Source organism: Physella acuta, unplaced genomic scaffold, assembly GCF_028476545.2.
Source record: "Physella acuta isolate Inbredline_101_S28 unplaced genomic scaffold, ASM2847654v3 ptg000082l, whole genome shotgun sequence".
Lineage (NCBI taxonomy): Eukaryota > Metazoa > Mollusca > Gastropoda > Physidae > Physella > Physella acuta.
This window is the reverse complement of record NW_026731602.1, coordinates 713-25,148: the sequence shown is the minus strand read 5'-3', so window position 1 is coordinate 25,148 and position 24,436 is coordinate 713. Positions and strand designations below refer to the sequence as shown.

Here is a 24,436-nt window from a genome sequence, read left to right as displayed (position 1 = left end):
TAGGATTTGAACGTGCAGGCTGTTTAGCATAAGTTGAAATGCTCTGATGGGGTTGGTGTTTATTGACTAACCTGCTGTTTACTGCATGGATCTCTGAAGCCGTTAGAGATTTGACTGCCTCGGATGACTGCTGGAATGAAGTCGCAAGTTGTATTGCTTTTTCCAATGTTAGATCTGACTCGAGCAGCAACTTTCTTTGAACATCAGGGCTGTTTACACCTGTCACAAACTTTTCACATAGTCTGTCAGACAGCGTGTCTCCGAATTCACAAAATTCACTTAAATGACGTAAAGCAGCAACATATTCTGATATTGACTCGTTTGGTTGACGAGTCCTACTGTCAAATCTAGCTCGACATAGAAACTTTGATGGGGTAGGCGCATGGTGGTCTGTTAGCAATTTGCTCAGCTCGTTAAAGCTCTTGGTAGTTAGACTAGCTGGTGCGCATAAGTCCTTTAGTAGCCTAAATTGTTGAGGCCCTATGACTGTTAACAAAACAGCTCTCTTTTTGGCTTCTATCGTCACGTTGTTTGCTTCAAGGTAAAAGCTTAACCTATCTAGGTAATCATGAATGATTTCATCATTCGAATCAAATTCTTTTATTTGGCCATACAGCGCCATTATTCTAGAAATACTTAGCCAATATGCTCTAGCAAACCTCTTTTTTGCGTAAGTAGGTGCTCTTTCTAGTGGATTATTTATCCTCGTCGCCAATGTGATGGGTTGGAATCACTGACGAGAAGCCACATTGATTGTTAACAGTACTTTATTCACACCATGAGGAAAGAGAGGGAGGGCGGAAGTCACGAGACACTTATATACATAAACATGTAAGGGACATCACTCAAGATAACAGTATAAATATAATACTAATACAGAAGAGTGAGTTCCCTTGACTTCACAAGTCTCACTATATTACAATATGGGTACTAAAAAATTAAACCACCTCTATTGTTATTGTATGAAAAATGCCATTAGCTAAATAAAAGGATCTAAGATACAATACAAAAGAAAGCAAGGAAGGCCAAGGGAGACTTGGCGTGAGCAGGGAAGCAACTGGCAGAGGCAGAACTGTCATGGGGGAAAGTTAATAGCTTGTTACTGACAAAAGTGGAGAACATTCTGTGGTGGCCCCCATGTGTTTTGGGCACAAAAAGGAAAAGATGATGAAGATATAATACAGAACTAACACAATGCATGTAATATTAATTCAAATTATTGCAGTACCGACACTAATAAGTTAAACATTATTACATCGTGAATGATATTCTGTCATTATATAGCCCACATATTCATTCTTTCATTCAAAAAAGCCATTTTTGTTCCATTTTAGACAAGTATGACTAGTATAAGCCTACAAAAGAAACAAAATGTAATTTTCCTGTGTATTTAACAATGCTGGTACATTCACCAGTAAACATAACAAAACAATTGGTTGTGAAAACAGAGTCCACTTTAAAAAAAAAAAAAATTATAGGCCTACTGAGCTTGGGACACCAAGTCAAACTGTAATTTTAAAATTTGTATTGGAAGTTATTGCTAGTTCTGTATTAGCCACTGACCTGACTGTCAAAGAGCCTGTTGGCATTAGTCCTCGTGGCAGTATTTTCATTCAGTCGATTATTGCTGCCCCTTGGTACATGTAGATAGATGTCAGCACAAGCAACTGACATTAACAATACAACATGAAATACTCTCTGTAGTGTGAAGGCCATTGTAACTGAAATATAAATATATGAGTGTGGTTTATTTATAGAGCTAAGCAAAAAATGTAACATAGTGGCCATTTACTTTGTCAAAATAATAATCATAACTTATTTCTAAATTTCAACAATATTTGATAATTTATCATTCAACTAGAGAAAAAGGTTAAGTCTATATTATACAATAGGTAAAAGCAACATATAGTTTAAAATTATTAAATGCTGTTCTTCTTCTTCTTCTTCTTCTTCGTTCTTAATTATTAGTGTTGAAGGGGATCGAGATTTATCTGCCAGTGGGTTTGAACTCGAGACTTTGTTCGAATTTATCAACTATGAGCTTTTTGCCAACTCGAGCACGCCTCCAACACAATTAAGCGGTACGTGTCAACTGGTTATGCGCCATTGAGGCCATTGACTCCGATTTCAGCCTGCTTTTCTTTTTGGATTTGCTTCCATAGCCTTTGTCCAACCAAGAACAAACTACAAGGCAGCAGTTGTTTAATTTTGGAGTTATCTCTCCTAGATGAGTGGCTGTCCCCAGCTAACAAGCCTCATCTGCCCGAGGGTTCGAACTCGAGACTTTTCGGTTTAGCAACCATGAGCTTTACCGACTCGACCACGCCGACCCCTTCTTCAATAATTTTAATATATTTCTGTGTGAAATCACTGTGATTATTTTATTTGTAGGCTTTTGTGAAGTGTAAATTAATTCAATTATGCAATCCTGCCATGTATTTTAATTGGAAAAATTTTGCATTGCCATTACAATATATTGATTACAAATATTATTACTAGATCATGAAGATATATTTTTTGTGTTGTAATTTAAAAAAACAACAGATTTTTAATAATATGGTCCAACAAAAAATTGATGTAAACAAGTAAAATAAGGCAGATAACCCCTAAAGTAGTCCTAAATACAGATGTCAAGTTGATGTTTGCTTTAACACTGTAATATAAATTATAATTATTTTTTATGTATAGGGGGGGGGGGGGGGGGGCTACTGAATCTCAATTGGAGGGGGGGGGGGGGTCCGATCCGTCTGGGAGATCTAGATTAGACCTAACTAAAACTTTTGGCTCTTTTATTTTATTTAAGTATTAGTAGTAAAACTTGTAAAACTCTCTAAAGCACTTTATCATACACATAACTAAAACTTATAATAGGCCTAGTATTAGTAAGCCTATTACTAGCCTATTAGTAGTTAGTTACTAAGTAATAGCACAGAACAGGGGCGTAGCGAGGGGGGGGGCGGGGGGTGCGGACCGCACCGGGTGACACCATTTAGGGGGGTGACACCAAGGCAAAAAATAGCAAAATATATAGAGAAAAACTCGAGGGGGGGGGGGTGCAAAACGAAAGTTTGAGGGGGGGGTGCAAATCAAAAACTCGAGGGGGAGGTGCAAAACGAAAGTTTGAGGAGGGGGGGGGGGTGCAAATCGAAAATTTGAAAGTTTGTCCCTGGGAAGGGTCTCTATGCCTCTGGGGGGGTGACACCATTAAGTGCCGCACCGGGTGACACCCGACCTCGCTACGCCACTGGCACAGAATAATACTTAATACTATATCTATTAATTAATAATACTTAACTTAGCCTATTCTATTATTATTATTATTATTAGGCCCTATTTGTAATTTAATATTAATTATTAGGCTAATAATTTAAATTTAATAATAGTAATATTAAATATAGTAGCCTTGGCTTAATAAATAATAGAATAGGTGACAGGCTTAGCCTCTAACTAATACTACAATATAAAATACTAGATTTCCAAAGAAATGTTCTCCAAATGTCAGGGGCGAACAGATTAAATTGAATAATTTGAGTCAAGTCCGTCCATGGTCTCTTAGAAATACACACGATTTACCTGAACAGTGACAACACTACACACACACCTCTACGCGGATGAATCCTATGTTATCGCTTCATTGACGACGCAGTTTAGTTAGGCCCAATGCCAGATCCACCTTTAAAAATATGTAAATCTAGATCTATTTTCTAGACCTGAATTCAAACAATAAACTTGTTTTCGTCTGACTGGATTAATAATCAAAATGTACTCAGATAGGATTAAGAACCTGGCAAAATAATTAAACGTCACAATTTTAATCAACTTTCATTTTAGGACTCACAGCTAACAGCGCAATGACTCAGACAGAACTGAACACTTGCAACTGTTTTTGTCGTATGACCCAAAAAAGTGTGTTGTGTACTTCTAAGATATTGTAGGCTGGTCTATATTTATTTATTGTGTGTCGTCACTGGTATTCCACTTCGTCACACGCTCGTGAGACATGGCTTTTACACAGCAGTAGCAAGTGTTTTGGATATCCGGATTCTAAAAATGGAGTTTATTTAATTTCGTAACAGCTGATATAGGCAGGCCCAGTAACTAGAATCTAGTAGTAAACTATAGGATTAGTAATGAAATGTATTGTAATAAATACATTAAGTAATAAATAATATAGTTATTCTGAGATTATAGTGCTAGACTTTGATTTTAGTCTTAATTTTAAATCTCGACGGTGAGTTCAGTTTAATGCTAGAAAATCTAGACCTACTAATAATAAAAATATAGCCTAAATTATTCTTAGATTTGTTTTTACGAGTGAACAACTCGGCAACAGAAGTCAAATATTGAACAAGCAACCATTAATTTAACATGAAGAACATTCTAGTGATTTTAATTCTCGTTATATCGAATATCGTAAGAGGAGATATATATCTTCACAATCCAAGGTAAGAATACATGTTATCATAATAATACATTTATTAAATATACTCCGATAAGTATATAGATATAGCTGTTAAATTGGTTGTATTAAAATGCACAATGCTAATGTTCATCTCTGACGGCTACAGGACATTACCCCCCCCCCCCCCCGTCAATTAATTACCCCCCCCCCCTCGGACATTTCTCCCACGTATTTATCCCCCCCCGGAGCAATTACCCCCCCCTCTCAAGTTAGTATCCTAACTCTAACTCATATTCTATACTTATATATTATCTTAATCCTAAACTTAAGAAAAAGAGCAAAGCCTAAGCATTCAACTCAGCCTAAAACTTAACACAAAACCAGTGCTAGACATTGTTTCTAAAGCCTAACCCTAACACTAACCCTAACCCTAGCCAAATCAATAGCCCTAACCCTGACCATAACACTAACCTTAATTCTAACCCATAATCTAGCCGAACCCTAACCCTAGACCAAACCCTAACCCACCCAAGCCATAGCCCTAACTCTAACCCTGACCCAAGCCATAGCTCTAGCCCTAACCCTAAACATGTCCGGGGGGGGGGGGGGGTGATGTCCTACTGGGTGGGGGGGGGTTAATTCACAGGGGGTAATAACTCCAGGGGGGGGGGGGAATTGACTTGTGGGTTGGGGGGTAATACCCTGTTCCCATTTCTGACATGTGGGTCCCCATCTCTGACATGTGGGTCCCCATTTCTGACATGTGGGTCCCATTTCTGATATTTGGTTCTCCATCTCTGACATGTGGGTACCCATCAATAATTTACGGGTACATACCAGTGACAAGTTTTAATTGGTTATCATCTTATTAATACATTTCATGAATACAATTGCGTTTTTTAACCAATTTTAAAATATTTTTTAAATGAATTTAAAATAAAATCAGATATGTGACCTCTACTCATTTTTTCTTTTATCAGGGGAAGTAACAACCGTCTTGATGAGGCGACTCGGGAAAGAGCGAATGGCAATAAGTAAGTGCCCATAATTATGTTGTTCACTAGCCTATGCAGGTGTGGACTGGGCCGTCGGTCTACACTAGTCTACAGGGAAAAATCCTATTTCTGCCCTATCTAGTGGGGTAAATTGAATCGTATTTCTACCCTATCTTGTGGGGTAAATTGAATCGTATTTTTACCCTATCTAGTGGGGTAAATTGAATCGTATTTCTACCCTATCTAGTGGGGTAAATTGAATCGTATTTCTACCCTATCTAGTGGGGAAAATTGAATCGTATTTCTACCCTATCTAGTGGGGTAAATTGGATCGTATTTCTACCCTATCTAGTGGGGTAAATTGGATCGTATTTCTACCCTATCTAGTGGGGTAAATTGGATCGTATTTCTGCCCTATCTAGTGGGGTAAATTGGATCGTATTTCTACCCTATCTAGTGGGGTAAATTGAATCGTATTTCTACCCTATCTAGTGGGGTAAATTGAATCGTATTTCTACCCTATCTAGTGGGGTAAATTGGATCGTATTTCTACCCTATCTAGTGGGGTAAATTGGATCGTATTTCTACCCTATCTAGTGGGGTAAATTGGATCGTATTTCTACCCTATCTAGTGGGGTAAATTGAATCGTATTTCTACCCTATCTAGTGGGGTAAATTGAATCGTATTTCTACCCTATCTAGTGGGGTAAATTGAATCGTATTTCTGCCCTATCTAGTGGGGTAAATTGAATCGTATTTCTACCCTATCTAGTGGGGTAAATTGAATCGTATTTCTGCCCTATCTAGTGGGGTAAATTGAATCGTATTTCTACCCTATCTAGTGGGGTAAATTGAATCGTATTTCTGCCCTATCTAGTGGGGTAAATTGAATCGTATTTCTACCCTATCTAGTGGGGAAAATTGAATTGTATTTCTATCCTTTCTAGTGGGGTACATTGGATCGTATATCTACCCTATCTAGTGGGGTAAATTGAATCGTATTTCTGCCCTATCTAGTGGGGTAAATTGAATCGTATTTCTACCCAATCTAGTGGGGTAAATTGAATCGTATTTCTACCCAATCTAGTGGGGTAAATTGGATCGTATTTCTACCCTATCTAGTGGTAAAAATTGAATCGTATTTCTACCCTATCTAGTGGGGTAAATTGGATCGTATTTCTACCCTATCTAGTGGGGAAAATTGAATCGTATTTCTACCCTATCTAGTGGGGTAAATTGGATCGTATTTCTACCCTATCTAGTGGTAAAAATTGAATCGTATTTCTACCCTATCTAGTGGGGTAAATTGAATCTTATTTCTACCCTATCCAGTGGGGTAAATTGGATCGTATTTCTACCCTATCTAGTGGGGTAAATTGAATCGTATTTCTACCCTATCTAGTGGGGTAAATTGAATCGTATTTCTACATTATCTAGTGTGATAAATTGAATCGTATTTCTATCCTATCTAGTGGGGTGAATTGGATCGTATTTCTACCCTATCTAGTGGGGTAAATTGAATCGTATTTCTACCCTATCTAGTGGGGTAAATTGAATCGTATTTCTACATTATCTAGTGGGATAAATTGGATCGTATTTCTATCCTATCTAGTGGGGTGAATAGGATCGTATTTCTGCCCTATCTAGTGGGGTAAATTGGGTTGTATTTCTACCCTATCTAGTGGGGAAAATTGAATCGTATTTCTGCACAATCCAGGCGGTTTGGTTGTCGCCATATTTTTTTTATTAGCTTCTACTCTATCAGTTATAGTCGTCAATTGATACCGCCTCAGTGTTTCTTCCAGACTTTTTTCTCCGGGGGGGGGGGGGGCACTTGAAATTTTCGGGGGGGGGGGGCGGTAGATTTCCTTTGGGGGGGGGGCGGACACTGTTAAAAGTATATATTTTCTATATAAATTATATAAATTTCATTTCGTTGGGGGGGGGGGGGGGGGGCTTTGACCCCCCCCCCCCCCCCGAAGAGATGCCTGGAAGAAACTTTGTACCGCCTATCAGTGACACCCATTAGTGTACAATTCACGTACAATTCAGTTTCAAGACAATATTTTATACAGTTAAAATAATAAAAGTGTCGGTGGAGAAGGTGACAACAGGAAATGAAAAATTGTTGGTGGCGAGGTGACCTAGTGACGCCACGGTCTTAAATAACGCTCTGGGAAACGTAGTGTTGAAGTTACGAGTAACACAAAGACGGTTTAAAAATGTGGCGCCTTTTAGTCACTGGCCGCTCTCCCTATCTTCTTTTTACAACACTATTTTTGTGTTGTTTTGGACATTCAGATTTTACAATATTACACCACGTGCTATAAGTCAGACGTCACGTTTTAAATTTAAATATTGTTCGTAATGGCCTAGTGAACAAAGAGCTGGGACTACTTTCTTTTTTTCGACTGAGCTGCCATCTTGGCGCATTGATGCTGAACTGCCGTGAACTGTCGGCACGGTTCTTTATGAAAAGGTTGACCTAGCAGACATGTCACAGATTCCTACCATCACGCATTGAAGAGCTGCACATGAAAACTTTAAAACTTGTCATAAAGACAAAAATATCGGTAAACTGGATTACAGACATCCTCTGTACGGAAATTATTTGTTTTTTGTACTGTCTTGATCAGTGGCGGAACTAGAAAAAAAAGGCTCCCCCGCAAAGAAAAAATTAGGGCCCCTTATATATATATATATATATATATATATATATATATATATATATATATATATATATATATATATATATATATATATATATATAGGATATATATAATCCTAACTGAGTAATTTGGTCTACTTCATTGCAATATATAACCATTCTGAGAGAACAAACCAGACAAATTTAGTCCAAACTCATTTTGGGCTAGGAAAAGATATTACTAAACATGCTGGTCAAAAATATATAAAGACGTAAGCTTGATTCATGAATGGTTTCTCGCGTTATGTTTATTTTTTTCATTTTTGGCTTTTATAATATCAAATTTGTAAACATAGATTTTTATAGCTATACCATTGTTTAGTACGTCTTATTTAAATAATAATTCAGAGAATCAATTGCTTTTTAATATACATAGTACAAAACTATTTAAATGAGCTTTGTGGGCATCCCTATTTTAAAGAAGGGCAGTAAGTCATGGAAGTAGTGTGAATGTTTGCCTACCTTTCAAACTATAGCTCTTGTAGATTTTAAAATATTTTTCTACGCAACAATCTCTGCTATAGTAGACCTGTTTTTTTTTTTTACAAAACCACTTTCAAGATGCATGAAAAACATAATTTTTGAAAAAGTAAATTCATTGTTTTTTGGTCGGAAATGGGCCCCTAAACGCCCTGGGCCCCCCCCGCATTGCGGGGTCTGGCGGTATGGTAGTTCCGCCCCTGGTCTTGATGGAATAACAAGCCAACTTTGTACCACTAAAGTGATGACATTTTTAAAAACTGAACTTTCAAAAAGACGATTGAAATATTTATTGGACTTATTACAAAACAAGTTAAACCCAGCCCCTTTCTTTACACAGAACGTATCTCAACAGCTTAGATCAAACACGGGTGTTGGTGGGCTGGATGTGGGCTGATGGGTATTGAATAGGACGGTATAACTTGTTCGTTTGGTTGCTACGCTTGAAATGGTATTAGATCTGGTAGGCTATATACATATGGACGTACATAATTTCATACCATATATTCAACACTTGAAATGGTATTCGATTTTGTAGGCTATATACATATAAACGTACATAATTTCATACCATATATTCAACACTTGAAATGGTATTAGATCTGGTAGGCTATTGTAACGTTAACCTTTCTATCAGCCAAATAGAAGGAGAACGTCCCCGGATTCTTTTTTCGGGGTCATATGCAAATGCCTTACGGCCTAAGTGGATGAACACTTAACACAACGACCACTAGGGCTCGAAATTAATGTCTAGGGGAGCTAGTGATACTATTGTAATTAACACTCATCCAATCTACATACGACCATTTAATCAGCGAACTCAGATGTGGCAAAACACAAAGATGAACTAGATAAAATATTTAATGTATAAAATATCAAAAACCCAACTTACACAATGTAGGAAAAAAACACTATCACAGATTTCTACACTGTCCAAAGAACAGCTACAGGCCACACAACACTGCTGTAGCTTCTAGACTTACTTAGCGACAAGTAATATTAAACTAGAAGATTAAAGCAACTTAAGAAAGCAAAGCACACACAGGTCTTAAGTACTCTCACGTTCAAATGGTCAGAGTCTATAGCCGGACAATATGGACGGCTGCCTGACTAAGGTAAAACGGCCTCGTAGACTGCCAGGTCAAGATAAACTGCCACGTGTTGCGAGTGTGCGGGGCAATTAAAGACTTCTGTGACAGGGGAGGTTATCCTCAACTCATGTCGCCATTGGTTGGGATAATCATCTGATCAGAATCATTCAATCAGATTTTAATGGAAATTTTCTATGTCTCAAACACCTTAATAGTCAATGGAAAAACCCCAGGTGTTACACAATCATTCCATATAAGGAAATATACAATGTCAAAATAAAAATGACTCGACCTAAGTAGGTCACATCCCCTCCCTTTTTGGAAGTGACAGATAGGTTCCACAAAAACATACATAAGGAACCAATCTGGCAATGAAATAACAAAAATGTTTTACAAATGTAGGCAATCAAAATCATAATACCAGATGAAAATATCCCTGAACATAAAAGGGAAGTAACTCCAACTTTTACAATTGGTGAAAGGGGAGTAACCCTTCAAAAAGTCATTATACATCAAAATCCCTCAAAAAAGGGTATTACAATATTTCCATGTGGATATTAAAAGTGGTAAACCCGCCAGGGCAAGACCTTTATTTCAATGACTAGCTACAATATCAATTGAGTCATATGAGACATATTATTATAAAAGATTACAAATAATCAAAAACCACCTTTAATTAAGGTTAACCTGAAAATAAACAAAATATTCAACAGGATTGGAATTTTGAAAAATTCTAACTCACACCACTCATTTTCATATGAGTGACACTCAAACAAAACCTGCTTATGGTCCTAATGAACCACAAAGCGTGTCACATGATCAATGTGTGTAACAAGATTTTACATCCTTGACAAACAATCAGCCACAACATTATCACTACCCTTAATGTGTGAAATTTCCAGATTAAAATTTTGGAAATATAAGCACCATCTCAATATTCTTTGATTTGTCTGTCCTAACTTAGAGGTAAATTTCAGGGGATCATGGTCAGAAAACACTCTGACTGGATTGGTTGAAGAAGAGACATAGACTTCAAAATGTTGTAATGATAAAACCAAAGCTAAAGCTTCTTTTTCAATAGTAGAATAATTCTTTTGGTTCTCATTTAACTTCCTGGAAAAAAAGGCAATGGGATGGTCAATTCCCATGTTGTCTTCTTGAAATAGGACTGAGCCAATGGCTAAGTTGCTAGCATCAATGGCAAGATTAAAGGGCTTGCTAAAATTTGGTGCAGCCATAACAGGAGCATTAGATAGAAATGACTTAATGGTTAAAAAAGCTTCTTGACATTTATCTGACCATTCAAACTCAACACCCTTTTTCAATAATGCAGTAAGAGGTTCAGCAATAGCTGAAAAGTTTTGACAGAACCGTCTATAGTAACCAGCCATCCCAAGGAACTTTTTGATCTCTTTACAATTTTTGGGAGGTGGCAACTTTACAATAGCATCTACTTTAGCTTCAATGGGCCGAACTTGGTTCGTTCCCACTTGATAACCCAAATAGGTAATTGAAGCTTTACAGAAATCACTTTTATGTAAGTTTACAGTAAAATTAACTTCAGACAATTTTCTAAAAAGGTTAGTCAATTGAACAATATGTTCTTCAAAAGTATTAGAAAATACAACTATATCATCTATGTAGGCCTCACATTGGTCTATGTCAGCAATGACAGAGTTAATGACCCTCTGGAAAGTTTGACCAGCATTTCGCATACCAAAAGGCATACGTTTGTATCTATAAAAACCATTAGGGGTTACAAAAGCAGATATTTCTTTTGCACGGTCAGATAAGGGGATTTGCCAGTATCCTGAAAGTAAATCAATTTTGGAAATTATCTTAGCTTGACCAACTTTATCAATAACGTCCTCTATCCGAGGTAAGGGATAGGAATCAGCTTTGGTGAGCGCATTCACCTTCCTAAAGTCGGTCACAAACCTGAAAGATCCACCGTCTTTCGGGACTAGGAGACATGGGGAACTCCAGTTGCTGAAACTGGGCTCAATGATATCATTCTTGAGCATGTAATCAATTTCATCTTTTATCAAAGCAGCTTTTTCCGGGTTAACTCTATAGGGGAGTTGTTTAATGGGTTTTGCGTCACCAACGTCTACATCATGAGGTGGAACCTTCGCTTCTTTGGGGACATCCCCAAAAATAGAGGGAAATGTCTCAAATAACTGAGACAATCTATGGCTTTCCTCTGTGGACAAATGCATAAGGTGGACATTCAAATTATCTAAAAAGGAAGAATTTACCAATTTTGGGGGTTTCAATTTATCATGTATCACATCATCAGAAACATTAGAACATACAGGTAAATTAATTTTAGCTGTGGATTGAAAATTGTTACAATTATCATAATATTTTTTCAGTGAGTTAACATGATACACTGTCTGTTTCTTTCTTCTGTCGGGCGTATTGACAACATAGTTCAAATCACTTAATTTTGAATGCACAGTAAAGGGTCCACAATATCTCAAGGATAACGCATTGTTCAGATTAGGCACTAACACAAGAACTTTGTCGCCTGGATTGAATGTTCGTTTACAAGAACTCTTATCATACAGTTCTTTCATTCTAACTTGGGCCTTTCTTAAGTTCTTGTGAGCCATTTCGCACACGGCTTTCAGTCGAACGTGAAAATCGTCGAAGTTTTCCACTGGATGATCACTGGTACCTGTCCAACGTTCGTGTATCAGCTTCAGGGGGCCACGGACAGAATGTCCAAACACAAGTTGAAAAGGCGAGTAGCCTAAAGAGTCCTGGACACAGTCCCTCGCGGCGAAAATAATCCAAGGAACAGACTCATCCCATTGGGTGTTACTGTTAGCGAATGTCCTTAGCATGGTTTTGAGGGTTTGGTGGAACCTCTCAAGTACGCCTTGAGACTGAGGGTGGTAGGCTGAGCTGGTGATGTGGGTAACGCCTAGCTTGGCTAGCGCTTCCTGAAAATGGTGACTGGTGAAATTGCTGCCTTGATCTGTTTGCACGATTCTAGGTAATCCAAAGGTAGTGAAGAACCGGGTCATGGCTCTGACTACAGTCTTTGCCTTAATGTTCCGTAAGGGAATCGCCTCGGGAAAACGGGTACTTGAACACATAAAGGTAAGTAGGTACTCGTTGCCCGCCTTGGTTTTAGGCAAGGGACCTACACAGTCCATGACGATTTTAGAAAAAGGTTCTTCTAATACAGGAATCGGACTCAAAGGTGCCTTAGGAATTGTCTGGTTTGGCTTTCCGGCCAACTGACAGTTCGTGCAACTTCTACAGTAACGCGACACATCTTTTCTCATTTTGGGCCAAAAGAACAGTTCTTTGATCTTCGCCGTCGTTTTAGTGACACCTGGGTGCGCTGACATTGGATGGTCATGTGCCAGCTTAAGTATTTCATGCCGATAAGGTGGAGGGACCCACAGCTGGTTTTTACCCAACCATGGTTCGGCCGGTGAGGCAATCACTGGTATAGCGCGACGAAAGAAGAGGCCGTTCTCGGAGAAATATTCTCCATCGTCAGATGATAGAGATTTTTCGACCGCTGCCTTGAGTTCCGCGTCGACTTGCTGAGCTTTAATGATGTCTTCCTGAGATATCCTCAGGGGTAAGCCCAGACTTGTGTTTTCTGGAAGCATAGACTCCAGTTTGGGAGTCGAATTTCTTGACGATGATGGCGGGTGTGGTTCAGACGTTGTGTCAGCCAATTGTTTGGTCTGGCTTCTTGTCACCGCACATGCAGGATACAGTTCATAATCATTATCTGGAAATGTTGACAAAGGGTCTGAAACCGTACAGGGGTATACTTTGCTTCCCGCAAGGTCATTCCCTAGAAGTAGGTGTACTCCTGGGACAGGAATACTATCTATCACACCTAAAATGACCTCACCTTCGACGAGATGATGTTTCAGGGCAAACTTGTGTAGAGGGACGACAGTAGATTTTGTCCCCACTCCCTGGATAATGGAAATCCTTCCGGTGTTCGTCTCTGGTGTAATGTCCATTGAACTTTTCAAAAGGAGAGATTGTGACGCTCCTGTGTCTCTTAGAACGGTGATATTCTTCTGAGACAACGGATCACCTGGTTTGCTAATGATGGCTTCGGCAATAAAAGATGAAAAGTCAACTTTTCTCGATCTCTCGAGATCGGTAGACTCGGAAGAAACTGGATGGTGGCGAGAACAGTCAAAATGTGACTGCACATAATGTGTGGAGACTTGACTACTTTCTTGCGGACACTTAGGGTTAGAGTCCTTTAGAATTCTAGAGTTCATAGTTGAACTGGCTGCTTGAGGGGATAGAGCATAGTGCGCGGAAGTACGCACCACCTCTCTGTTATATTGACGACGTTTGTAACAGTCCTTGACAAGATGACCAGGCCTTTTGCAGAACTGGCATACTGCTCGACGATTGAGAGTTGATCTTGGTTTCTCTCTGGACTGTGATGCCTTCACGTGTTGGCCAACAGGAGGATTGCTGCCAAAAAGGGGAAGCACGGGGTTGAGGCGGTTTCCTGACACTGGTGGTTTCTTATGCACCAACATATATGTGTCAGCCGACTCAGCAGCCTTCTGGATGTCAGTTATCTTGTTATCCAGAATGTGTAGTCGTATCTCTTCAGGCAGGGACGATAGGAATTCTTCCCTTAGGATAAGAGACCTGAGTTTCTCAAACTCAGAAACTTCCTCAGAGTGTAGCCACCTTGAGAATATTTTCTCCTTTTCAAAGAGAAATTCCACATATGATTGTGTGGGTAACTTGCGGAGTGTTCGGAATTTTGTCCGATAGGCCTCGGGCGTCAGAGCGTAGGCCTTTAAAATGGCAGTCTTGACCAAACTATAGTTATTTTGAACGTCGTGAGAGAGTGCCTGGTATGTTTTTGCAGCTTTCCCGGTAAGGACAGAGCTCAATAAAGCAGTAATGGAAGTTTCGGGCCATTCACATGTCTTCGCTAAACTCTCAAACGAGTTAAAGAAAACGACCAAATCTGTTTCATCAAATTTAGGAACTAATTTCCCAAATTTGGCAATCACTTGCCCTACCGACAACTTTTTTGGATCTACCGGAGAAGTGACATCACTAACTTGACCAAACTCTAATTCCAACCTCCTCTTATCTAAAGCAATTTTAGCCTCTAACTCCTGTTTCTCTAGAGCAACTTTCTCCTTCTCTAGAGCACTTTTAGTTTCAAACTCCTTTTCTTTTAATAGAAGCTCCCTCTCTTCTATAGATTTCTCTTCGCGGAGCAACACACTAGCTAACAAACTTTCGTCAAATACTCCTTCATTAATGAAATGAACCACAATTTTATCTCTCAACACCTCTGACTTCTGCGTAACAGAATAATCCAATTTCAATTCCTTAACAACACTAACCAAAACTTTTCTACTCAACTTTTCTACATCTTCAACAGTAGGATTAGCCAAAAAAGACTCCATAACACTACTTGAAAATCACAACAAGCCTAGATCCTTTAAATTAATACACCGTGTTGGGCCGTGTACTTGACCTCTAAATGTAGGACGTGACACGTCTGCTTATTTGACCTAGATACTCTAGCCTGAGCGCGCGTTGTAAGAACACTGCGCTACTGGATATAAAAACAACTAAATCCAACTAACCTTAATATTCAACTGATATAACCAACAACTGGAACGACAGATTAAATCTCGGCGAGCTCCCACTTTGTAACGTTAACCTTTCTATCAGCCAAATAGAAGGAGAACGTCCCCGGATTCTTTTTTCGGGGTCATATGCAAATGCCTTACGGCCTAAGTGGATGAACACTTAACACAACGACCACTAGGGCTCGAAATTAATGTCTAGGGGAGCTAGTGATACTATTGTAATTAACACTCATCCAATCTACATACGACCATTTAATCAGCGAACTCAGATGTGGCAAAACACAAAGATGAACTAGATAAAATATTTAATGTATAAAATATCAAAAACCCAACTTACACAATGTAGGAAAAAAACACTATCACAGATTTCTACACTGTCCAAAGAACAGCTACAGGCCACACAACACTGCTGTAGCTTCTAGACTTACTTAGCGACAAGTAATATTAAACTAGAAGATTAAAGCAACTTAAGAAAGCAAAGCACACACAGGTCTTAAGTACTCTCACGTTCAAATGGTCAGAGTCTATAGCCGGACAATATGGACGGCTGCCTGACTAAGGTAAAACGGCCTCGTAGACTGCCAGGTCAAGATAAACTGCCACGTGTTGCGAGTGTGCGGGGCAATTAAAGACTTCTGTGACAGGGGAGGTTATCCTCAACTCATGTCGCCATTGGTTGGGATAATCATCTGATCAGAATCATTCAATCAGATTTTAATGGAAATTTTCTATGTCTCAAACACCTTAATAGTCAATGGAAAAACCCCAGGTGTTACACAATCATTCCATATAAGGAAATATACAATGTCAAAATAAAAATGACTCGACCTAAGTAGGTCACACTATATACATATGGACGTACATAATTTCGTACCATAAATTCATGATACTATAACTACCCCTCCTCCCCTCTCCCACACACACACCTCGATGTAGAAGGGTTTAACTATTTATTTCAATGTTATCAGTTTAAAGCGTACTTTTAATTAATTTTATAAGAAGTTAATGTCGGCGTAGCAAGAGTAGAAAATAAATCATTATGAATACAAAATAACTCATGTGTGTTTAAGACATGAATGTTTTAAATAAAGAGAAGTTTAATCAAAGCTTGGTACAAGTTGGTAGCTTTACAGCTAGTTAAGCCATCGAAGGTGAATCTTTTTAGCAAACTAGTTTATTTTAGCATTCTAACCACTTCTGCAAGGTTAGCGGAAGTGGTAGTATACTATAATCTTTCCCTAGAATGGAGAATATTAATCTTGCCCTAAACAACACAAAATGGTAATGAAACGGCCATTAGTTGGTAGCTAATAGCTTTCAATATAACCAACAGCCGAATTCAATGTGTGTATAAAAACACATAAATACAATAGCCTCGAGTTATTTCTTGAGATTGTTGTGTTGTTTTTATCACCATTTGACACAGTGACACATGTGTCTTGTGCCGCTGCACCAGTCACGTGACTAAAATAGAACCAGTAATCCATCTATGTCTGGTTTCATTTTCTCATGCTTGTTTTATGGTGGGTGCTGGAGAAGTGGGCTAGCAATATATGTCGGGATGTCCCTCTCAGCACATCACACTCCTTAGTGGTGGCTGTTGTTTCCAAAGGCGCCACAGCATCACTTGACGTCAGATTGACAATCATAAACCGTGTATACCACATCTACGGACGTCAGATTTACCATCAGAAAACATGTATACCACATCTACGGACGTCAGAATGTAGATCAGAAAACTTGTATACCACATCTACGGACGTCAGATTGACCATTAGAAAACTTGTATACCACATCTACGGACGTCAGATTGTAGATCAGAAAACTTGTATACCACATCTACGGACGTCAGATTGACCATTAGAAAACTTGTATACTACATCTACGGACGTCAGATTGACCATCAGAAAACTTGTATACTACATCTACGGACGTCAGATTGACCATCAGAAAACATGTATACTACATCTACGGACGTCAGATTGACCATCAGAAAACATGTATACTACATCTACGGACGTCAGATTGACCATTAGAAAACTTGTATACCACATCTACGGTCGCCAGATTTACCATCAGAAAACTTGTATACCACATCTACGGTCGCCAGATTTACCATCAGAAAACTTGTATACCACATCTACGGTCGCCAGATTTACCATCAGAAAACTTGTATACCACATCTACGGACATCAGATTGACCATTAGAAAACTTGTATACCGCATCTACGGACGTCAGATTGACCATTAGAAAACTTGTATACCACATCTACGGACGTCAGATTGACCATTAGAAAACTTGTATACCACATCTACGGACGTCAGATTGTAGATCAGAAAACTTGTATACCACATTTACGGACGTCAGATTGACCATTAGAAAACTTGTATACCACATCTACGGACGTCAGATTGACCATTAGAAAACTTGTATACCACATCAACGGACGTCAGATTGACCATTAGAAAACGTGTATACCACATCTGCAGACGTCAGATTGACCATTAGAAAACTTGTATACCACATCTACAGACGTCAGATTGACCATTAGAAAACTTGTATACCACATCTACAGACATCAGATTGTAGATCAGAAAACTTGTATACCACATCTACGGACGTCAGATTGACCATTAGAAAACTTGTATACCACATCTACGGACGTCAGATTGACCATTAGAAAACTTGTATACCACATCTACGGACGTCAGATTGTAGATCAGAAAACTTGTATACCACATCTACGGACGTCAGATTGACCATTAGAAAACTTGTATACCACATCTACGGACGTCAGATTGTAGATCAGAAAACTTGTATACCACATCTACGGACGTCAGATTGACCATTAGAAAACTTGTATACCACATCTACGGACGTCAGATTGTAGATCAGAAAACTTGTATACCACATCTACGGACGTCAGATTGACCATTAGAAAACTTGTATACCACATCTACGGACGTCAGATTGTAGATCAGAAAACTTGTATACCACATCTACGGACGTCAGATTGACCATTAGAAAACTTGTATACCACATCTACGGACGTCAGATTGTAGATCAGAAAACTTGTATACCACATCTACAGACATCAGATTGACCATTAGAAAACTTGTATACCACATCTACGGACGTCAGATTGTAGATCAGAAAACTTGTATACCACATCTACAGACATCAGATTGACCATTAGAAAACTTGTATACCACATCTACAGACATCAGATTGTAGATCAGAAAACTTGTATACCACATCTACAGACGTCAGATTGACCATTAGAAAACTTGTATACCACATCTACAGACATCAGATTGTAGATCAGAAAACTTGTATACCACATCTACGGACGTCAGATTGACCACAAGAAAACTTGTATACCACATCTACGGACGTCAGATTGACCATTAGAAAACTTGTATACCACATCTACAGACATCAGATTGACCATTAGAAAACTTGTATACCACATCTACGGACATCAGATTGACCATTAGAAAACTTGTATACCACATCTACAGACATCAGATTGTAGATCAGAAAACTTGTATACCACATCTACAGACATCAGATTGTAGATCAGAAAACTTGTATACCACATCTACGGACGTCAGATTGACCATTAGAAAACTTGTATACCACATCTACAGATTTTTGTCATAGTCTATATACAGGTAGGATTATTTCAATGTCAGATTGAGACAGTATTTTAGCTACATGGCTTGTAACATTTGTAGAACGTCGATTGCTTTGTACTGACTGCACAATTTCTTGTATCCCGCAGCGAGATATCGAAACGGGATTTCCGCGGATTAAATGCGGTGTGTTTGTTTAAGCATATGATCGGGGCTCTTCCCGTCCCTACCACTGTATGAAAGACTGTGTACTGTTACGTCATTTCACTTGTTTATTTATAACCCCGCTGCGCCACCTACAGTCTTTTCATATGCAAATTAGGCGCTAGCGTATCTCCGTGTAACGTACCTCGTGCTTTCAATAACAAAATTTTAACAAGGTCTTGTTCAGTTCCTGCTGAGGTCACCAACTATTGGGGCACAGGCAGCCCCTGAAGTCACTTTAGGTTGTGTCATTGGTACACAGTTTCCCTACATGGTTGTCTGCAGTCACTTGAGGTTGTGTCATTGGTAACAAGGAACTGGTTGGTTGAAGTTACAGACATACCATTAAAGTAGGAGATTGTGACTAGAGGCCGGGAGAAAGTAGGACTCGGTGATTCAAAATTTGTCACATACAATCATTGGGATATTTCCTTCTCCACCGATGAACCGCGCCATTTTGTTTCTAAAATTAGCACAAGAGAATCACCTACATTACGTCATACCTATATCTACGCGAAATTCTTATCTTTTAATTACTCAGATTTAAATTCAATATTGACTTTTTCGATTTGCTGTGGAAAGAAAAAATTGACAAAACACTTCATACTGAATTACTGGGGTGTTGGCCCTATACCATACCTAGACGACAGCCTACTGAATTCAGTATCATTACCATAAACCATGAACTGAAACATTTGATTGCAAATATATATTAAAAATTTTATCCATGCCTTATATTACATAAAGCATAACACGAAGACTAAAAAATTATAGAAGATCTATTTTTAACGATGCTGATAATATTTTTAAAAATTGTGTGACAATGTTGCAAGCATTAGCAGTGTTTGTTAAGTTGGAAGTGACCAAATTGTTGAACCCGTGTGTGTGAGATGTTCGTTGATTAGTTTACCCAGTGGTATAGGTTAGGCTTTAACGTAAAACATATGAATCGGGTCCTCGTGAAATACACGTAAAACATTTGGTTTTTTAGTCTGTAAAGTTTACCTTGTGGGGTAAATAATTAAATTAGAGCTCCACATGTAAAAATAGGAATCTGGTCAATAAGTTGGGCATGTGAAACATTTTGTTTTTAGTGTAGAAAGGTGCCCACCTTGAAGAGATCAACCTTAATTGATGATGCAGCTTTACGTAATTAATCGATTGCTGTGTCAATTACCCCAGGCCTGTTAATTAAATCAGGTCGTGTGAGATAGTATGTATAGGCTACCTGAGTAAGTTAAATCATTGTCGTTTAATTTTTAAGTTGACCTCACAACTTTCTAGTGACGTCAAGATGCCGGGTTGGTCTTCGTATTAGAGCCTAGAGGAGGCATAGGGTGGTTTGGAAATGTCCCATCGGCCTCTACATCACTGACCTAATACTTCTACCTCTGCTGAATTGTTAACTAGTATATATACTACAAGTAATACAAAATATTTAAAAAACAACATCCAAACTTTGAGATGTGTGGGACAGAGAAATAAGTCTTGTATGTAGTTGTCTGTCTTTGGCTAGACTAGGTCGCGTCTGCTTCACCTGCTACATAATAGAACAACGATACAATACGAAATGTGTTCGATTAAAAGGAACTTAAAACTATCAAAACATGATCAATAACATAATAGAACAACGATACAATACGAAATGTGTTCGATTAAAAGGAACTTAAAACTATCAAAACATGATCAATAACATAATAGAACAACGACACAATACGAAATGTGTTCGATTAAAAGGAACTTAAAACTATCAAAACATGATCAATAACATAATAGAACAACGACACAATACGAAATGTGTTCGATTAAAAGGAACTTAAAACTATCAAAACATGATCAATAACATAATAGAACAACGACACAATACGAAATGTGTTCGATTAAAAGGAACTTAAAACTATCAAAACATGATCAATAACATAATAGAACAACGACACAATACGAAATGTGTTCGATTAAAAGGAACTTAAAACTATCAAAACATGATCAATAACATAATAGAACAACGACACAATACGAAATGTGTTCGATTAAAAGGAACTTAAAACTATCAAAACATGATCAATAACATAATAGAACAACGACACAATACGAAATGTGTTCGATTAAAAGGAACTTAAAACTATCAAAACATGATCAATAACATAATAGAACAACGACACAATACGAAATGTGTTGGATTTAAAATAACCCAAACATATCAACACATGATCAATAACATGTTGACGGCAAGTGAAATAGCTTGGGAAAATTTGTTTGTCTGACCTCAATCTCTTTGTTGTCAGCTGCTATCTTACATTGTGGTGCATTGTTGACAAGTTTAGGAATTATCCCATGTAGAAATGGTGCATTGTTGACAAGTTTTAGGGGTTATCCCATGTTGAAATGGTGCGTTGTTGACAATTTGTAGGAATTATCCCATGTAGAAATGATACATTGTTGACAAGTTTTAGGGGTTATCCCATGTAGAAATGGTGCGTTGTTGACAATTTGTAGGAATTATCCCATGTAGAAATGGTGCATTGTTGACAAGTTTTAGGGGTTATCCCATGTTGAAATGGTGCGTTGTTGACAATTTGTAGGAATTATCCCATGTAGAAATGATACATTGTTGACAAGTTTTAGGGGTTATCCCATGTAGAAATGGTGCGTTGTTGACAATTTGTAGGAATTATCCCATGTAGAAATGATACATTGTTGACAAGTTTTAGGGGTTATCCCATGTAGAAATGGTGCTTTGTTAAAAAGTTTATGAATTATCCCATGTAAAAATGGTGAGTTGTTGACAAGTTTAGGAATTATCCCATGTAGAAATGGTACATTGTTGGCAATTTGTAGGAATTATCCCATGTTGAAATGGTGCGTTGTTTACAAGTTTAGGAATTATCCCATGTAGAAATGATACACCGTTGACAAGTTTTAGGAATTATCCTATGTAGAGGAAGGAAATTGTTGACTGTTTTAGGAGATATCCGATGTTGAGGTAGGACATTGTTTACTATTTTAGTCACGTGATGTATGGATCTGATAAGAAGACCTCGTCAAGTAAGACCGTTTACCTGTGTGTGATTATCTTTTAAGCCGGGCCTCTGTTGACGCCCGCCTTGTAGCTGAGTCCAGTGTTAAATTGTTATAATTTAATCTATAATCACGAGCTGTTGTATTGGGACGGGGGACATGGTAGGGGTGTTGTTGTTGTTGAGACAATGATGAGTAATCTGATGATAGGTGTGTGCGATCGTCACCAACAAATAACTGTTGGGATCAGAAGCTTGTTCGTATTGTCATAACTATGGCAATCTTACTCACAACCGCTGCTTTTTTTTTCTACCTTGTACAGTCGTTCAAACTCCACATCGCAACATGAACATCACCTGAGTTGTTATAATGTCCGAACAAGTACTAAAGCAATACATTACACCATCAAAGATACACACACTTACCCCCCCCCCCCCCATGAATAATGTTTGAACAGGTACTAAAGTAATACAGTACACCATCAAATATACACATACTTACCCCCTACCCCCCCCCCCCTAAATAATGTCAGAACAAGTACCCTAGCAATAAACAGTATACAATCAGACATACACCCCTTCCGGTAAAATAATGTCTGAAAGAAACACTTGATATACTGGTCGTAGGATTTCCTCGTGTTGGCCAACCCATCACCATGGTTGGATGTCATGTATACCGGGTTGTCGGGTTGTTCGCTGCCACAGTTGTAGGTTGGTGATGGTGTATGTTGCCATATGTCAAGCATTCTTCTAAGACGTATTTATTTTTAAAAATGTGGTAATTTGATTTTGTGGTCAAAAGTTTACATTTTACTTTCAGCAACTTCGACTCGCAGAACAACGACAGGGGCGGCTACAACGTGGGGTCACTGTACTACTATCAAGGTTCTACGATCTCGGTGGAATGGTAGGTCTACTTGATCGTTTTTTGTAGGTCTACTTGGGGGGTTTATTGTAGGTCTACTTGATCGTTTTTTGTAGGTCTAATTGATGGTTTTATTGTAGGTCTAATTGATGGTTTTTTGTAAGTCTACTTGATGGTTTTTTGTAGGTCTACTTGATGGTTTTTTGTAGGTCTACTTGATCGTTTTTTGTAGGTCTACTTGATGGTTTTATTGTAGGTCTAATTGATGGTTTTATTGTATGTCTAATTGATGGTTTTATTGTAGGTCTAATTGATGGTTTTATTGTAGGTCTAATTGATGGTTTTATTGTAGGTCTACTTGATCGTTTTTTGTAGGTCTAATTGATGGTTTTATTGTGGGTCTACTTAATGGTTTTAGTGTTGGTCTAATTGATGGTTTTATTGTAGGTCTAATTGATGGTATTATTGTAGGTCTAATTGATGGTTTTATTGTAGGTCTAATTGATGGTATTGTAGGTCTAATTGATGGTTTTATTGTAGATCGAATTGATGGTCTAATTGATGGTTTTATTGTAGATCGAATTGATGGTTTTTTGTAGGTCTATTGTCTAATTGCTGGTTTTATTGTAGGTCTAACTGAGGGTTTTATTGTAGGTCTAATTGATGGTTTTATTGTAGGTCTGATTGATGGTTTTATTGTAGGTCTAATTGATGGTCTTATTGTAGGTCTAATTGATGGTTTTATTGTAGGTCTTAAAAGTAAAAAAAACTTTCACTTTCAACCTGACGGTCTATGGGGCAAGTGAAGTAGAGTTCACTTGTTTCTGTGACCTCGGCATATGAAGAGATAGTGTGGTCAGCACTATGCCCAGCCGCCTTTACTTTCCCTAACGTGAGTTAGGTACCCATTAGAGTTGGGTGGACTCAGGGACGGTCTACTGACTTGAACCCGGATTCGAACTCGAGACTAACGGGTTAGCAGTCCAGCTCTCTACCACTAGACCACTCCGTCCCATTGATGGTTTTATTGTACGTCTAATGTTTGGTATTATTGTTGGTCTAATTGATGGTGTTATTCTTACTCAGTCATTCTATTTTAGGTGGAAATGTCCAGAATTTTTTTTTTTTTAAATAATGGATGGCTAAGAGCATTAAGTTCACATAATAAATTATAGTCTATCATGAGTAACTGAACAACTAGCTCTATTGTACAATGTTGCGCTCGTTATTTTGGGATGCTACTCTTTAAATAAATGACACATTGTATTAACAGATGTTTCTTGTTCCACCTCTAGGACCAATCAGCATTCGTGTAACAACCCGAACAACCACTGTGAGCTGATCTTACAATACATGTGTGCTGATACTGTTCGGGACGGCGCCACCACGCAGTGAGTCACATTTCAGCCACTTGTTGG

The 24,436-nt window shown here is 38.3% G+C and overlaps 2 protein-coding genes across 8 annotated transcripts in view; one reads left to right on the top strand and one right to left on the bottom strand.

Annotated features, from left to right (window-relative positions):
* LOC131957866 (protein DD3-3) overlaps nucleotides 1-3,977 on the bottom strand; it is a 14,072-nt gene extending 10,095 nt beyond the window's left edge. The window contains exons 1-2 of one of the 4 annotated variants that reach the window (XM_059322697.1): nucleotides 3,839-3,977; nucleotides 1,564-1,721 (exon numbers count right to left, since the gene is read on the bottom strand). In XM_059322697.1, the coding sequence (XP_059178680.1) occupies nucleotides 1,564-1,716 (153 nt within the window). In that variant the 5' untranslated portion in view covers nucleotides 1,717-1,721; nucleotides 3,839-3,977. Of the gene's footprint in view, nucleotides 1-1,563; nucleotides 1,722-3,469; nucleotides 3,701-3,838 lie in introns of those variants that run through there. The other 3 variants (XM_059322690.1, XM_059322682.1, XM_059322673.1) reach the window with 3 other exon arrangements.
* On the top strand, nucleotides 3,825-24,436 carry LOC131957915 (protein DD3-3). Of its 4 annotated transcripts, none has more exons than XM_059322788.1 (5): nucleotides 3,825-3,906; nucleotides 4,301-4,445; nucleotides 5,383-5,436; nucleotides 22,974-23,060; nucleotides 24,314-24,436. In XM_059322788.1, exons 2-5 carry the CDS (start codon nucleotides 4,369-4,371, stop codon nucleotides 24,411-24,413), a joined length of 318 nt encoding a protein of 105 aa, XP_059178771.1. In that variant the 5' UTR covers nucleotides 3,825-3,906; nucleotides 4,301-4,368; the 3' UTR covers nucleotides 24,414-24,436. The 4 variants fall into 4 exon arrangements, with proteins under 4 accessions (XP_059178771.1, XP_059178761.1, XP_059178744.1 ...); XM_059322778.1 differs by lacking the exon at nucleotides 3,825-3,906 and adding an exon at nucleotides 3,991-4,108; XM_059322761.1 differs by lacking the exon at nucleotides 3,825-3,906 and adding an exon at nucleotides 4,009-4,137.